Source organism: Larus michahellis, chromosome 6, assembly GCF_964199755.1.
Source record: "Larus michahellis chromosome 6, bLarMic1.1, whole genome shotgun sequence".
Lineage (NCBI taxonomy): Eukaryota > Metazoa > Chordata > Aves > Charadriiformes > Laridae > Larus > Larus michahellis.
In genome coordinates, this window is record NC_133901.1 from 42,090,331 (window position 1) to 42,109,081 (window position 18,751).

Below are 18,751 nucleotides of genomic sequence, written 5' to 3' on the forward strand. Positions count from 1 at the left end.
TTAGCTGAATCGCGTCCCTTTTCCTCTGGGCTACAGTACACAGATACTTACCAATGCTCAGCCAACTTACGGAGCCAGTTGAGCTGCAGTAAATGGAACATAAGTCTTAAACCTTATCGTTGGTCGGCCCCTTGAGCTCCTTAAGTTCTTCCCTTGGGGAAATTATTATGATGCATGCACACATCAATTTGTACGACTATTCCTAATCACACTACCTCCATAGAAGGTAGCAATGAGAACAACAGAAGTAGAACACACACCACTGCAGTGTGTGTTATTTGTTTGTAATAAATCATTCGCTTGTTTAATAGCTGTAGATCATTTCTGGTAGTTGTAAATCACTTGCTTGTAATAAATCAAACAGAAATTGAATAGAGGTCAAAAACCTCTTCAAAAGCTAATCTCAAGTGGAAATGAAGTGTCTTTTTCAATTGCTCACACAATTGTGGTTTGTCTAGTCTCACCTTCTTAATAGTCTCTAGCATGGATCGTCCTCCATTCCAAGGTTTGGTGGATTTCCTCATGCAGTTCAGACTTGCCATGCTGTGCCATTTCCTGTCCTCCAGTTTTCTGTGGAAAGCATTGGCCAGCATGAGCACACTGTCATACAGGTACAGGTTGGAAACCTGCAAACAATAATAAAAATGAGCCTCTTTGTTTATTTGAGCATCCTTTCAAAGAAACTTCAAAAACCAGCAAACAAACAAAACAAAAGAAGGCATAAGTAAAAAATAAATCTGGGTACATTTGACATGTTCAACAGTCAAGACATTCAACAGTCAAGACAATTCAGACAAATTCCAGCGCTCACTCCCATCTTCTTTCCTGCTTGGCACGTGGGCCCTTCTGGTCAAGGGACTCTGGCACACTTGCATCGCCTGTGCATTACCTACACCACTGCAATGCAGTGCTGTAAAGACGTAAGAGATCGCAGTCAAATGTAAGCTCAAGCTACGGACGGGAGTACAGCTATCTATCAATGAAAGACAAGGATTGCTACTTCGTCAGTCCTTTCAGCAAGGAGAAAAAGACAGAATAAAATTAAGCTCTTGTTCTTTCTGTTCCTTTGAGCAATCTCCTTGGTAATTTCTGGCACAACAAAATATAATACTAATGCAACTCTTTAGAACAGCAGGAGGAGAACTGACAGTATTATTTTGGTCTTATCATCTCGCTCCACCAAATATACAGGAGACTGGTTACTATTCTGCTTTCTCTGGAGCTATTGATTTTAGTCTCCTTATTCTTCAATCTACACAAGAGATAACAAGAGCAATAACTGACGGCAAAGGCTCTATTAAGAACACCACACTAGTAAAGCTCAACTATGTATTTCATTTTTCAAACCAAGACCTGGCCAGCAATACAAGATCAGATCCTTAACATGCAGCAGTACCGACCACAATTTGTAAAACTTTAGCAGTGGTAGTTGGTCAAGAGAAGTGATTAAAAAAATAAAAAATCCACAAATTTGCCATTTATCTTTCGGATTTCTCTAATTCACTATAGAAGATGGTGCCTAGAGACCAGGAAAGGGCTACGTATGGATGTTAATGCAGCTGCAGACTTTCTATAAAAATGCCACTCAGCTGTGAAAGCTTAAACATATACTACTCTTGGATCACTTGCTCCAAGTAAACTTCTGGTATCATCTTAAGATCCTAATCTTCAGAAACAAAATGCTTCATATATTTCATAATCTGTAATTTGACATAAACTGAGAATCTAGGCACTTAGAAAATCTTCTAGTGTAAGTGAATCTGAACAAAAGATATATAAACAAAATATCATTTTGAAAGACTCAAAATAGGAAGAAAATACACAAAAAACAGGTTGAGGATACCCACTTATTTAAGTGACTAAACATAAAAAGGGATCTTAATGTGAAAATCATGCAAAACCCATACTTTCACTGAGAATCTCTCCCATTCGGCATTGCCATCTTCTTCCCTCCTTTTCTTTCCAGACTTCCTGAACAAGCAGTCCATATTCCCTATATTTGCTATCTTATCCAGTTAATCCTTTTCCTTTTAAAAGAGTTTCCAAAGCAGCTACTTCCTAGATTTCCTCTCTTTTAAAGAAAATTAGGTAGTTAAAGAGTTAATAAGAGTCCCAGCAACTAAGGCTCTTCCATTGAGTTGCATTTGTCTCCATTTCTTCAGATATTTTCCAAACAACTTTCAAATAAAGCAACCAATCAAATCCTTATTATTCAACGGGGCATTTCTCCTCCTCTGTGTTAAGCTACTCTCCACAAAAGAAAAAAAAATCAAAACAAAAGCCCAAACGCACAAAATAAACCACCCTAAACCACAAAACCCACTTGCTTAGAAGTAGATTTTACCTGTATAAGGAAAAAATGCCATTTCTTATGTGCCATCAAGATCCTCTTTCCTCCCCACTGAAGTTGATTCTACACCCTCACTTATTGCCTTGGAACAGACACAAATCAGAAATGCTTTGTACTTTCTCAGTTTGTCACTGTTCTTTTTCAGTTCTGGAAAACGGCAGCCTTATTCCCAAAAAGAGTTTGCTTGATTTGCCAGCAGAGAGCTCTAGGGCAAAATATAAGATATACTTGGGTACACCGCTCTCCTTCCCTTTCTCTTTTTATGCTTGTGGAGAAGCAGCCACAGTTCTGCATGTATAATGCACTGAAAGCTTGAGAAAACTGCTTTTGAGGATCTTAGCCTATGTGACCATGCATCCAACTCAAATTACCTGATGCTGTAGAGCAAAACGAAACAATCCCTTATTTACCAACCTAATCCACATATTTTAGTTAGACCTATAATGGATTCTGTATTGATATTGTTTCGTTGTTTTCTTTTGAAAGAGTGATATAAACCGAATGACAGCAAGAAAGGGAGTTTCCCACTACTTAGGTCCTTCTGTCATGTATCTGGAGATACGTACCAAGGCAGAATAAAATGATGCAGTGGACACAGCGAGTTACTTTTTGCTATGAAAAGACTATTCTGCACAGTCTGTTGTACACACTTATCCACTGGTATTTTGCCACTCCAGATCTCTTCTACTGCAAGTCTCTTCCAAGAAATGAGTATATGGTACTTTTTAATGAGCAAAATTCCTTTTTCTCATATAATCATACTTTTGAGTATTTACTCCAGGAAAAATGATATACATGCATTACTACGTTTTACTCCTTTTTTACACCCTACTCACTGAAGAGTCAATATCCTATGAAAGAGGAAGTTGAATTTTATCCACACCATCAACTTTTCTTTTTTAGAACAGAAAATATGCAAGCTAGGAAAAAAACCCCAAAACACAACAGCAAAACCTCCACAACCAAGGCTGAAGTTCTAATATTTAAAAAAACAATTTTCCTTTTTTAATATTGTATTTGTTCAGTATGCTAGTTAAGTCATAAATTAACACAAAGTGTAGTAGTCCATCCTATTAAGGTCAGAACCCTTTAAAGCTTATGACTTATGACTCAAAACATCTGATTTTGCACAGCAATCAAAATTCAGTGTGTAAACAATTTATTTATTTAAAACAAAAGAAGGCAGGATGTTCACGATTTTATTGTTTTGATAGTACTCTAGGTCAAGGGCCACTTCTTTGAAGCGCAAAAAATAATGAAGAACAAACAAAAATATCCTAGTATCTTAGAAAATAATGTCCTTTTGATCCTTCACAGCGTGCAGAGCAAAACCCAGCTTCTGAACATCCACACTAGTACAGATTGAATGTCTTTGCCTAATCCCAAATGGGAACTAGCTTTATGCTGGAAAGCAGAATTATGGAATCAGGTCTAATCTGATGCCTGAGTATTGTTATGTGAGTGTAGCTGAACAATTGGTTCCTTCAAGGTCTACTATTAAATTACTGAGGTATATTTTTATCTTCTTTTTTTCCTGATTCCTTTCTAAGGTAGAAAAATAAGAATACTCAAACACCTCAAATATGCTCCTCTTCTCAAAATAATATTCACTTTCTACTGGAATTTATTACTATGGATGCATTTTCTTGTAGAAAAAAGTTACTTAAAACAAGACTCAGAAGTTCTGGCCTGATCTCACAGTAAATCCAAGCCTATAATAATTTCCCTTTTTTTTTTTTTTCTATTATATTCCTTTTAATCCAGCAAAATCTCTGCATATGTACCAGATTGTATTCACAACACAAGTTTGCTGTAACCTCCAGAATAGTGGTGCTGTGAAAAGAAAAAGGGTTCAGCAGACAAAGCCTGTATACCCTTGTTACTGCAACTGCACACATATTCTAATTTTCAGCTAACTATGGAACTCCCTCTGAATACAAACATGACCCCTGAAGAAGAATTTGTGAGATACCTGAGGGATCAGCTATGCTCTGTTTCCACCAGTGCTGTCAGAGGTACGAGAAAATAGTAAATTTAAAAATTAGTCTTCAGGTAGCATTCAGAATTGGTAGCAAAGCAAGGGAGAAGAAAAAATAAGGCAATGAACATGGCTATTTTAGGTTTCCCAAGTTCTAGAGCATTTCTTATTTCCCCTATTTATATATTCACAGGGGGAACAGAGGAGGGAAGGACATAGAATCATAGAATAGTTTGGGTTGGAAGGGACCTTAAAGATATCTAGTTCCAACCCCCCTGCCCTGGGCAGGGACACCTCCCACTAGACCAGGCTGCTCAAAGCCCCATCCAGCCTGGCCTCAAACACCTCCAGGGATGGGGCTTCCACAATTTCTCTGCGCAAATATGTCTGCCTGCAGGGATTCCCCTTCATATAACAAAACCTTCTAGATTAGAACAAAGTGTTTCATTTCTGTCCTGTTTGTAGAAAGAAACTCTAATTTTAAGTTCCTCTTTCCCTTCATAGCTGAGAGCTGTAAGAGCTGGAGGTGGTGTGACTGAAATGCTTCTTGATCTATCTGCTACAAGAACGATGGTGACTGTGTCACCAATATATTAAGGAGTTTGCCCTGTACATGAGTAATCTTAGGCATGTTCTGCTATATGTTCTGATAATTACTCCAGACTTTATGAACCTTTATTTTGTGATGAAGAAAAAATCCACCATACACTAGTAGAATAGAGCAGAAATTTTCAGTGAGAATGGAAATCTCTCCCTATCACATTATCAAATGTCATTTTATAGAGGGTTTTATGTGAATTTCATAAGATTTGCCAGAGTGATTTCACTTTTGAAGTTACACATGAAGATAGCTTTTAGCTCCTTCAGAGGCACTAATCATAGACAAGTGCTCTTCTGGGAAGGCCAGCAAGCCACAAAGATTGACCCCAACTTCTGAGTTGCCAGCAGAGCCAGTAGTCTAGCCAGACAAGGCCGCTGAAGAGACCAGCTGGGAAGACAAGCTGACACCCAGATGCCACTGCTTCAAAAACTCATTCCCAAGCTGGGCATCTGTACCCTGCTGCTGCCAAAATCACCCTGTGTGTGGCCACAGCAGTCAGCTCCAAGGATGAAGCAGATGGAAGAGGGGCTCAGACCAAGCACAGCCTGCCAGCAGCAGAAACTCTTCCTGCCTGGGGAGTGATATCATTGTGTTTGCGTATGCACACACCAGCATGCCCTAAAACCGTGCTTCAACTTTCAAAGTTCAAGTACTGCCAAACAGTTACGCACTCGTGTCTCTAATGACAGGATGCATCTTACTAGGAGCAGTGAAGACCGATGGATGGTTTACTTATGGTATAATGGTGTGCTTACAAGGATATTGTTAGGTTGGAGAGACTGAACATTTGAATTATTTTATTTTCTTAAATTAGTTTGCAGAGGCCATTGTGAGACTTTGCGTGAATGCCTATGTTTTAAATACATGCTTTGCTGCTCATGGAGAACAAAATCTCAGCCAGCAGTCTGGCATTCATGAGAAAACCAGAGTTAAAAAACAAGCATTCATTAAAAACTCAAATGTCAGCTTCAAACTTCCAAAGGGCTATTTATTATCACTGAGGCAAATGAAAGCCTGAATAAAATTTTCCTAAAACTACAGAAAAACAGACCTCAATTGCATATTTATTCAAGCCTTCTGGCAGTTGGGAATCTAACCAATGTATTATTTAGTGCTTTGCCCATTCTAGTTTAAGTGTCTCAAGCAATGGGACTTCCAAAGATTTCTTTGGAAGACTGCACTCTCGGAATCTTTTTTTTTTTAATTGATAAGCAACTTTTCTTTCCTTTTTGATTTCCCCCCCTTTCTACCGAGTTACACATCTCACACCACTTTTCCCTATCTACAGTTTCTATTCTCTGAATGCTCATTGTCCTTCAGCTATTTGTTATGAGTATTTATCATAATTATGAATGTTTTCTTACTCAGTGTGTTTTATAACAACATGTTAACAATAATACAAACCCTGGATTACCCTGTAATGCTCGAGCTTGTTAGCTGCAGGCATTGGCTTCACTCGCTAAACGTCTCACGAATTTGGCACAGCTAGCACTAACTGTCCAGGGAAAGTCTAGCAAGAGACATGTGATGAAGAAAACTGAACACAACTAAGAGTCAGACGTGAGGACAAGAGGTAATATTGGAATTGCAAAACAGAGTATAAGATTATCGTTTGCCTCTACCTCATTTATCAATAAATATGGGTGCAAATTAGGTTTCAGAGGCAATAAAACAATGAAAAATGGAGGTACTGACCCTTTCTTCTAGCCAACTGTTGCCCGCTCTCTGATAGAGCACTGAACACAAATTCAATGAAATACGCAAACAGAGAACTTCAGCAGTCAAAAGAGGCAGTCTGAGCAGAGAGGGAAAGCTCACTCCAGAACATACCCGGGGTTCTAGTCTCCAGAGCACTCACAAAATCCCACATGGCCAGAGGACACCCGCAGTTGTTTGGGCACTTTTAATCAATTCTTCTGCTAATGCGCCTTGTATAAAACACATGCCATAGGGCTTCAGGGAGAGATCATGCTGTGCAATGGGCAGTAAAGTCAGTTCAGGGATGCTTTTCATTCATGTGGTACTCAGGAACAGTTTCACTGCAATTGAACATCTGGCCAAAAGTCCAAATTAAACTTTGCTAGAGAGACATGCAAATACAGGTTTGTAATGAAAGGAAAAGAAAAATGTGGCTCATCAATCCTTTATGGGAGAAAGCAAATGCTTTAATAGGGCTTAATCAATATTTACTGCCCCCAGTAGCACTTAACAGCTGTGTAATAACAGCAGCGTAAAGAGGTCAAATGAGAGTAAGGCCATTTATTTGGACATAAGTGCAGGATCAGGCCCTGAAGTTTAGGCAGCCAAACACACCTCCAAAAAATAACTCCACTTACAGTAGTTAAATTGCAGTCATTCCTGAAGAGAAGACAGTTAATAAATAAAAACGCAGTTCTGTAGGAGCAACTGCTAAGAGATACCTACAAAGATGTCTGACAGTCAAGTCTTTGAAGAACGAAATTTTTACACAGGGAGAAGAGCAGCTCTTTTAAAGAATACCCTCCCACACTTCTCAACATTTTCTCTTCAAATATGCCAAAGCAATGCCTGGAACAGTTCTTCAGTAGGGAGGTTGGACTCTGAATCCTGTGAGGAATAACCTCAATAATTTTGTGACACAGTTTGCTGGCGTTTTCTTTTTGCCTTTTTAATCTTACTATATATTTTGGACCATGCTGTATGATTTCAGACACACACTGTGTCCCTGTGATACGTTTTAACAGAAATAGAATCTCACATAGATTGAACTTATTAACTGTATAAATGGTAACTATGGGAAGAACCAAACTGTAATGTGAATTACTTTTCTAAAGATAAATCTTTCTTCAAAAACATGAACAGAAAAAAATTGATTTTGAGTTTATGAACACATTGTGAATAACCTGATGAACAAAAAAAGATCTTCAAAAATCAAGTTTGTGGACAGGCTTCAAAATAAATATTTAAAGGGGAAGATTTTGGAAAGAAGCAGATTATGCATTATAATTTCTTCAAATTGACTCTGTAAACCTATGTCTGAAATAATCTAAAGAGTTTAAAAGCAGTAATCGCAACATTCAAATGCCACGCAGGGACACATACTAGGCCTATTTAGGACTAACTAGATTTAACTACAAATCTTGAAGCGCATCAGTATTCTCTCTCCAGATGAGGCAACCCTGACAACACTGATGGCCCAAACTACAGGATACTCATCGCCCATGGCAGACAGCAAGTTCTAATCTGTCTCTTTTCCACTTATAAAAAAAGTAAGAGAGCTGGAGACAGAAAATCATATATGAAGAATGAAAAAGAGACAAACGTAGCCCTCTGAAGTCAAATAAAATGACCAAGACAGGAAACTTTACAAAGCTTTTTCTCCAGTTGAAGCAGAAACCCAGCTGGGTATATTATATGTGCAAGAAATAAGGGCATTAGCAAAATTTTGACAAATGGGTTGATGGAATAAGATTGGATTTCCACAAAGCATTCAGAACAGATGAGTTTTTGGATGAGCTTGCAGAACAGCCTGATCTTTAAAAGCCTTGTCAGAATGCCAAACTGGGATGATCACCCACTGAAAAACAACTTTCCAGGATATGGTACTAAAGACACTGAGAACAAAATTGTTCCAAAAATATTTTAATTAATTTAGCCAGAACAAAGTTAATAATCCATGACGTAAATGTTTATTTCTTTACTAGCTTGTTAAAACCACTCAATTCTCCCCTATAAAAACCTTTCAGCTAGAGGCTGACAGAGATTAGCTTATTCTTCTTCAAAGTCATTAAATAAATAATTAACCAACAATTGCTGGTAAGTTACCTTGACAACAAAGAATTATTAATATGAGATTGCCCAGGGGAGAATGAGCCAGGGATTTCCAAACTGTGGTGTTAATCAAACTACTTCAAAGCAACGCAAGGACTCGGTGCTGGCAGGCGGTCACTGCCTCTGGTGGATTCATGCAGCCTGACACGGAGCTGGGAGCTACTGCAGCCTCTGGCAACAGGGGTAATTTAGTGATGTATTTCTGTACAGCAAAAGGTCAAAACTATTTTTTAAGCAAGAAAAAGGAAACAGAAGATTGGAAGTACCTGAATTGCAGGACCATTAATAACATGTCAGTCATACTTGGAAATTAATATGAGCTGTATGCCCACAAGGTGTTAGGTAAGATGTTTTGGCAAAGTCTATGGAAAAAAATGCAGCTACGAACTCTTCAGATGTAACTGCACATGCTAAAGCTTCCTATATTCAAGCTGTAGAAACTTAGAGATAACACAAGATATACCGGGGGCAGCTAATTTGAGAGACCTCACATGCACCCTTCACCTTTCATGATATTTCATTCCAGTGTGGCTGGACACGACAGCTATGGAATCAACTTCCAAAAGGTGAACTTTATGCCTCCACACTTCTTTGTATCTCTTTCTTGTTTCTAAGTTCGTAGAGAAGAAACTAATGGGCAAAGAATAACATTACTGTTCCGTTCTCTTAAAGAGAGTTTCTAAGGTGGTGTGTTATTTCTCAAAGATAGAAACTCATAATGCTTTGCTTCTCAAAACCCACATTTGGGAAGCAGCAGGAGGAGGGTCCTGTCTAAAGGGTTCTTGTCGGTAACGTTTAGTAATGGGGCTATTACTGCTAGCAAACCAGTTACTGTTTTAGCAACTAAGAACTTGCTCAGAAAGGTCTGCCAGAGCCCTTCAGATGAGTCTCTGAATTAGACTGTGCATAAACTAGCATAGGCAGCAATACTCTAAGTCTTGCTGTAATGTAAGATTGTTCCACAGTGAGTGATTTGTTGGTGCAGGACAGATAATTTTTTCAACATACTGGAAATTGCTTTGATCCTCTGAAATGAGTTGCCTTTGTTCTTATTACAGCATGCCTCAGAGTTACTAACAAAGATCAAAAGTGTCTTTTCCTTCTAAGCCAAAATAGGCATGGACTTTCCTCTATGCAGAAAGAACAGACCAGTGCTCAGAACTGCTGTGCATATGATTGGCATTTCCCAAACTTTGCCACTGCTATGACAGAACCTGAGTTGGCAGAGGTTTGCTTCAAGGAGGAAATGTCCGTATCTCCCCTCAAAGGATTTCAGTCTCTCCAGCTACAACATTTTAGCAGTGTGCAAACAAGTGAAAAAAACCATCCCCATCCATGTTCCTTGGAAAATTGTGACCTACCCACTTCCCTTCCTGAGAATCTCCCTACCTTTCCTGGTTTCCCATAAGCCTCGTTCCTTGCTCTGCAGAGCAGAAGCTCTTCCAAGCCAGTCCAAGTTATGCTCTGGGACGGACAGGACATCGCCTTCCTGACCAGCTGCCAGCAGCCCCCTCCCCACAGTCTCAACAAGCCCTTTCTAGATTCACACTAACACACCATACATGTGCTTGCCAACTCACAGGCTCAACCGCTGTGTCCTCACTCAATCCATCTCGGGTTAAGACTGAATTTGCAATAAAAACGTTCTAATCAAGCTTATATACTCAGTCTCACTCAAGTTTTCAGTTTTATCCAACAGCTTCAATAGCGCTAAAAATGCGATTCTTAACGGTGTCTAAAGGAAACAGGAAACACATGGAGTCCCACTGAAAGTCCAAGACCCGTGTTTCTAAATTATTGCACTACCCTTGGAAATAGCACCTAAAATTACATTTAAATTACTGCCAGAAAAATTCTGATATCTGGGATGAATTGCCAAGAAATCTTGACATGTTGCTTACGCTAGAGTCAAATCTGTTACCAAAATCTGGAACTTGAACTAGTAGTGCATATTTCACACGCTCAGACAATTATCAGCTGCGAGAGACTTCTGAGACTATTGAAATGGGACAGATTGAATACATCAGCTGGATTCAGTTCATTTAACTAAATATGAAATGCTCTACAGCCCAATACCCATCAGAGCTCTGTTATCCTCCCAGATTAACTCTTTCACAACAGATTTCTAACGGGCATAACAATCAGCAGTAACACCACAAGACTATAATGGCACAACGTTTTCCTTTTTCAAATAGAAGAAAATTCTTAAGAGTATCACATATCCCAAATCAGCTCTGAATTAGTGCAACCACTTGCTAGTATGGGTATATGGGTATAACATCACACATAAAGCACTCAGTCCTGGGAAGGAAAAGAAATAATTAAATCAAGAAAAGTTGAACAAAGGTTACATGCTTAGATTTATCTATACTAATTTTATTCTTCCTCTGAGGTAATACAGTCACAGAAAACTATCTCATGTCAAATTCCTAAGATGGACTTTTCTGCTGGGCACAGCTACTGACCTGCAGCATCTGAAGATAGCCTTCTTGTGGGTCGCACAGCAGTGACGATATTCGGTGATTGTTCCTCATGCATCTCTGATTGTTGTCCCTTGAGAGAGGGAAAATTTGCCGGATAACTGTCATCCTCCCCAGAGCACTATGTACCAACTCTAATATTTCATTATCAGTGATTTCCTGTGAATGGAGACACAGTCTTTTAAAAACATGTATTTGTCTAGATATTTTATATATTTCTTTCATTATTTGATAAATGTTTTTAAACAGACAATAGAAGAAAAAGATTACTGATGCACATGCTTAGTCTAGGCCAAACATTCTTATTTTTTGTTTGATAACAACAATGGTATTTTTTTTATGCATCATCTGAAACAAAAAGAAAACAGCTTAACCCAATACCATCTGTCTCGGCAATACTAACGTACTTCAGAGGTAGTTCATCACAGAAAAGCACCAAGATGGTCTCAATAGGTTTCTAAGTAAAAACCAAGAGCCTTCAAACCAAATTTATATAGACAGAGTTTTGGTTTAGCAGAATAGAACCTCACTGCATTCTCAGAACAAAACAACAAATAGAAAACGTAACCACCTTTAGGAAATATGGCTCTTAAACCCGAGAAAAACGTTTCAAGAAAGTACTTTTCCCATAAGAACAGTAAATCATTTCTGCAGACTAATCCTGATAATGACTTAACGAAGTCTTTTGATGTTATCTGTATTAGGAAATAAAAAATAGAAGCAACTTCATGGAAGAGATCGACACATTTAGGAATGCAAGTTTCTGCACACAGGATAATGTAGAAAAAGATATAAGGAGACCTCAAGGACAGGCTGCTCTTCTTTCCAGGCATTGCACTTTCTAAAGCTTCTCTGCAGACCCTCCCATGTCCCTGCCTCCTAATCCATCCTGTGACAGAGCCTGCATCTACTGCCCTTATATTGCATCTGAAGACAACTCAACTACACGCTTTATGTATTTTGTATTTAAAAGAAAACCACAAAACAAAAAGCTCCTTTTTTACCACACGATAAATAGTCTGAAAATCATGGGCTTAGCTGATCCTGAAATCACAGCAGTGGTACAGCTTGCGATGGTTATTTCCTGCCAGGAGTTCGCTGTGAGGAAGGACAGGCAGCACAACTGACTGCATTCCTTCCCCCAGGCGCCTTCTCCGCAGGGAGCATCTTTACACTCTTACCACTCCACAGCTCCTTACCGCTGCCACCAGCAGCCTCTGCATGTCACATCAGCCCATCTCCAGCACACGTTGGCTGCACAGATGGGCCAGCCCACTGCCCAGCCTGCACAGGGCTGCTCTGAGCCCCTTGCAGGGTAAGGGAATGCTTCTTGTAGCAAGATGCATCTTGCTCTACTTGTTCAGTCAACAGGGCCCACACCTTGCCATGTGTCATCAGCAGAAGCGAACCTGGCCCTGTAATTTAACATTCAAGAGAAAAAAAAATTTGTTTTCTTGCCATTTTCTCTGTCAAGCTGTGAGTGAAATGACCATGGGGTTATTATAATTACTTGTTACGGTTGACTAGTACTGTAGCTTTGGCTCAATTTAGTTGTTCTTTGCCGATTTCCCATCATTTTTTAGGAACATGAATTTTTAGCTTTGCAGAAGGTGAAATTCATTGCATTAACGACAGACATGCACACAACTGGTGTGGCGTGAAAACAGAAAATCAGAAAATAAATATATTCTTAAAGAAGACAAAGATTTTGAGGCTTAATAGAAAATACTGGGTGGCACCCATAGCCTCGCAGGGTAACTCCGAAGGAGACCCACAAGCGCTACAGATCCCTCCAGACTGCTGCCTTGGATTTCTCTTCTGTGGGGCTGAGGGGTGTTAAAGCCACATAGCGTGGCTAAGCTGCAGTCTGAGGGAGAGACAATTTTATGGGATACCTTTAACTCATAACCCTCCAGGCCACAACCCTTGGCAGGCTAATGCTGACTGAGTAGGTGGAAATGGAAAAAAAATAAAAGATCACGAATCAGCCAAACCTTCAGTTTACACCATACACATCTTGTGTCCTCCCCAAAAGCCTTTCAAAGATGTCTCATAACCTGCGTTAAAATGCTTGACCTGAGACACAAGCCTACACGTAGCACACCAGAACGGCTTCCTCCATGGGATTTCCAGAGGTAAGGCAGCAGCAGAGATAACAGTGACAGAGATTGTAGGGCTTTTTATGTGTGTGTATGGTTGGACTTGATGATCTCCAAGGTCCTTTCCAACCATGAAGATTCTATGATTCTATAATGATGTTAAGACACATTGACCCAGGTTCTTCCCACGTAGCTATAGGCACCAAGTGAGTCCTGAACGTAAAAGCCTAGTCACTGTACAGTCAAAGAGGAAAAATGGGAGCCTCTGGAGGGAAATTCAGAACGTAAATTGGGCTAAATCTGACTCTGAAGTGCCACCTTTTTCTGTGTGCACAGCTAAGAGTAGCTAAATCCTTCAATGTCTCAGTTCAGTACACCACCAAGGGGAAAAAGCTACTGTATCTTTTTCAGCTGATGGACATTCATACCAGCAAATGATCCATTCCTTTTACAAACTGGGTTCCTTTTTAGAAATGTAAAAGCATAGAAAAAAAGAGAAGTTGTTGGAAGAACTGGGAACAAAAGGTCTACATCCGCATTTTTGAGCTGGTGCTCTAAAAGTTCAAAGGTAACTATGGGCCTTTCCACATAGTTCCATTATGTGGCCAGTCCACAGGGCAGTACGGCCACAGGGCATCGCAGGGCACCTTGGGCATGTCCAGGAGCAGGACAGCGTGGCCGAATGCTGGGACTGCAGAGGAGAGCAGGTCACCACCATCCCACGTCGGTGCAGCTGGCTGCGGCTTCCCTGGCCATGGGACTGCACCCCTTCCTCTTGCCTGGCACAGGCAGGCCCTGCAGACTCACTTCCAGAAAGCTCATGGTCCTGGCTCAGCAGCACATGAAACCTTAAATGTCACATGCAGAAAGGTCACCCACATTCCAACTGTGATAAATACAGGGTGGGGGGGGGAAACCCCAAGGTAAAAAAACAAGCCAAAAAAGGAAAAACAAGTTTATGTGAAGTTGGTTATATACAAATATATATATTTATTTATTAAAAATATATATACACACACACATATATATATATAAAAAGGTTGGACCAGATGATCCTTGAGGTCCCTTCCAACCTGGTATTCTATGATTCTATGGTTCTGTGAAGTTGGCTCTTACTTTTACACCCATCAGAATAATAGCATATATCCAAAAAATAGTTCTAAGCCTTGGAATCACAGGGGAAAAAACATTTCACATTGATCATACAATTAAAATCTATTAATTTTTTTTCAAGTAATGCATTTTCTTTCCTGTACTGATATGAAAATTTTGTTTACACTGTGAAACTGACAACTAAGCAAATAATTTAATTTGGTGCTATAGGGTTGGGTTTTTTTCAAACAAATATATCCCAAATTTCCAATCTTGTTCTTGGATCATTACACAGCACAAGACAACACACATGCGTGAATGCTGTATGCTAAGCACAGTTTATTAGCTGGTTTGGCCAGGTAAGCGCTCCATACTAAATTCCATATCACATGCCCACTTTTTGGCCCTCATGATCCCATGATGTTGCTACTGCAACGTGGGGTAAATCTGCACTTAATATAGATTCTCATTATTGAATTTCTTGAATGAGGATGGAGGAAGAGCACTTTACTCAGGGATAAAAGATGTTCTCTTATCCTGAATTTTTCCATTATTAAGGGAAAGAATTTGGATATTCCCAGTATTTCAGGGAGCACTTAAATATTTCCATAGGCAGGCATAAGTGCAAGACTGACTATTCACCCAGGCTAGTAGTAGTTCTCACCATCCAACTCAACACTGAAAGGATATTCCTTTAAATACTATTTTCTGTTAATGTGGCATATTAATGGCAAAGTTTACTCTTCAAGAATTTGTGGTGTTCATTTATCTATTTATTTGCACACAAATATTGGTCATTTGGGGAATTCATTTATCTATTTATTTATCTGCACACAAAGAACTCCAGTTAGCTTGTAATACCTACCCATATTGCTCAGGGGAATATTTAAATCTGCTCTAGTTGTGCTCAACTATCATAACACAAATTGCAAAATGAGACAATTATGTTTCACATTACAATCTCTATTTTCCTAGAGGTAATGACAGAATATTATAAATTTTAATGACATTAATAATTTAAAGAACCAAAAGAGATTTCCAGAAAGCACATCCCTGAGAAAATCGGAGGATTAAACTGAATGGCAATGAGGACGAGGATGCTCACGGAGACAAGCTACAGATTTATGTGGAATTTTTGCATTAGGATCGATACTGTTTGTTGGGCTACTCTAATTCCCCTCAATGCACTACGTACACCTATAAAAGAACACTTGTTCACTTGTTGAAAATCCAGAAAACATCCCTCAATAAGCTGTTTTTTAAAACGTTCGCGACAGTTTACCATGCGGATGGATTTATTCAACTTTAACATTATGCTGGCTTCTCTGCATCCCACATGAACAGACACACGCACATATATATAAAGGTTAATCCTTTAAGGCAAGGGCACAATGCATTTTTCATAGCACAGAAAACATTCTAATACAAGTGTGCATGACCACCTGTCCAACTCCCATCCTCTTTGTCCTCCCACACATTCAACACTACCTCACTTCTCTTCCTTTTACTCAACGCTCGTAAAAATCTCTACAGAGATGTATTTACAATTTAACTGATTTAACTCTATTTCTAGATATAAGGATTCTGCACTGGGTGTTCAAAAGTCTTTCTCACATGATGGCAAGTGCCTATACGGTAAAAGATCCTCTGATTTAACAAAATATTATTCCATACTAAAAAGTAATTATCTCAGGGGATTAGAAAAAAAAAAGAAGAAAAAGAAAAGCACATAAAATGATAGTTCTCAAAAGCTGAACAAAACAAAAAAATCACTGTTGATTTTAATGTGGATTTCACTGGTAAAACAACTCATCAAAGCTCATCTAACCTTGCTCCCAGCTGACTATGACTGTTTCTGTGTAATTCAACAGCATTAGGATTATGTCCATTCTGAACCCTACAAATTTCTTTGAGCAGGATGCAGGTACACATGCAATACAGTTTCATGCCTAAATATACCTTTCAAGCATATATACAAAAATCACACATTTTTGTGAAAATAAATAAATAAATACAAAATCTGCAGTGTCTAAGATAGCAGCCATTTTGGGGGCAAGTAATAAATATAGATTACCTGGAATAAAATTGGAATAAACGGTAATTGTAAATTGGTACATTTTGCATTGAAATGTGTCAATTGCTAAATCTTAAGAAATTTTCCACAGTGTGTTCCTTGTATTTCTATTCAATTTTTTGACTTCTTTTCTCTGTGCATTTTTGTGTAATTTGAAAAGATCTTAGAATGCTTGCCCTACTTGGATTCACAAATTACCATTAAAAAGTCTGCTTTTTTTCAAGAATAAAGAAGGCATGGGAAAGCATAAAAGATTTATTAACTTGCTATCACAGTAAACACAAGCATCATTACACAGATTGATGCTTTAAAAAAAATAATAAATCTTTGACACTTCCATATGTAGAGAAAGACTGACCAGAATTCCAGCCTAACAGACAGTCCTGTTCTATCCAACTAAAAATGAAGCCATAACAATTTGCACATGCTTCTGGGTCTGTTGATCACCCAAAGTGCATATAAGACAGGAATTTCTACAAAAAAAGAAAAAGATTTTTCCAAACAAAAGTGAACAACAAGTACTGCATTCATAAGGGATCTTCTTCCAAAGTCGTAATTTTCCCCAAGACTACTCTACAAGCCCTGCACTAGGAAAACACTGTTCATCATGCATTATCTAACACCTTCCTACATGCTACCCTTGGGGAAAAAGTAGTTTGCTCAGATACGCTTTATCTGATAATTACTATTCTATTTTCTGCACATTTTTCTCAACCTTTAAAAAACATTTTCTAGAGGAAAATAAGAAAGAAGTGCCCAGATGATAGTTGAGAAGCCATATGATCCTCAAATCAAGAGGATGAGTAACTATGGATATAATAGGCATGTCTGACATGGTGAAAGGAAAGAAAACAACAATGGGCAGAAGCAATGGAGCTGCAGGATAGAAACGGAAAGAAATACGTCACACCAGGAGAGAGATGATGGCACATTTTCTCACCCCTCATATAACGAACTGCCTCCTAGAGACAGTGGGAGGTGGGTGGAGAGGTGAAGAGAGACCTATGAAAACAGCAGAAATAAAAGAACTGAGCTAAAGTCCAGAAAAGGATTAGCAGAAACGTGTTTTGAGTGAATGCTCTGAAAGGGGAAAGGAAATTTGTTAATAACAAATACCTCTTGGTATCTGATCTGATGAGGGTTAACCTGAATCAATGAGAATCAATTCAATGGAAAAAAAATAAATGAAAACTGTAGTCAAATAGAAGCTCTAACCTTCAGTTTTCAGACTTACTTTGTACATCTTACAATTAAATCTATTTTTAAAACACTGAAAGTGCCAGTAATTCATTACTAGGCATCTTTCTATCAAAACTACATACAATTACAATATAGTCTTCTGTTTTAAATGACTGATATCAAGAAATATGATGGTAGGTTCATCCCTGGCTAAGTCAAATCACTGGGGCCACCCCAAGAGTGGATTTAGCTGACAGAATCTAATAAAACACAATAACTCTAGCTCGCTCAGCAGTAGACAGAAAAGGATGGAGTTCCATACTGATTGGAAATCAAATATGAGTCACAGGTCCCATTAATTTCATGTTTGTCAACAAAAGCATTGAATAAATGATTTGATCAGAAGTATATGCAGTGACTATTTGTATAAACTGTCACTGCCCTATCGAAAAAAAGATATGTGGAAGAACAGAAGGTGCAGATCAGAAAACACCCAATGATGTTCATAATACAGTTGTATTTGTCTTTCCAAATTGAGATCTGAAAATATTTAGCAGACTTACATAATGTGTGTAGGATGCTGAAAAACAAAGATAAAAAACCAATAGCAGAACCAGGTGTGAAGACAGGGAGATGATGAGATGGAAGAAAGTAACCAAGGAAGTTGCTCCTATTCATTATCATATTTAGATCATAAACCATTTCCCAATACTCCATCTAATTTTTATTACAGATTATCAAATTGCATTTTCTTTATCTTTCCAGAGTAAACACATGATCATATTCTTCTTTTAATTATATCTGTTCTACTGCTACACCCCTCTTCCTCCATCTTCTGAGTTTCATAGGAGACAAACATAATTATTTCAACCTTTCCTCATGGGTCATACTTTACTGAGCTTTCATCAGACTAGGTGCTCTCCTCTGGATTTTCAGAATTATTCTGCATTCTCTTGTTTGGTTTTAAAGTGTCTTGCCCAAAACTTGTGATACTGTTCCAACAAGGCCAAGTTGATGTCAAGCACAGCAAAATAATCGTTCCCCTTATCTTACAAAGGATGTTTCCAGTAACATATCTGAGGACTAGA

General features: G+C 38.6%; 1 protein-coding gene across 12 annotated transcripts in view; it reads right to left on the bottom strand.

The window, feature by feature from the left end:
• The window catches only part of GRID1 (glutamate ionotropic receptor delta type subunit 1), a 587,031-nt gene that overhangs the window by 125,415 nt on the left and 442,865 nt on the right, over positions 1-18,751 (bottom strand). For all 12 annotated transcript variants that reach the window (XM_074590686.1, XM_074590680.1, XM_074590687.1 and 9 more), the window contains 2 exons: positions 11,205-11,378; positions 465-626 (listed from right to left, as the gene is read on the bottom strand). In XM_074590686.1, coding sequence (XP_074446787.1) covers positions 465-626; positions 11,205-11,378 — 336 coding nt within the window. The remainder of the gene's footprint in view (positions 1-464; positions 627-11,204; positions 11,379-18,751) is intronic.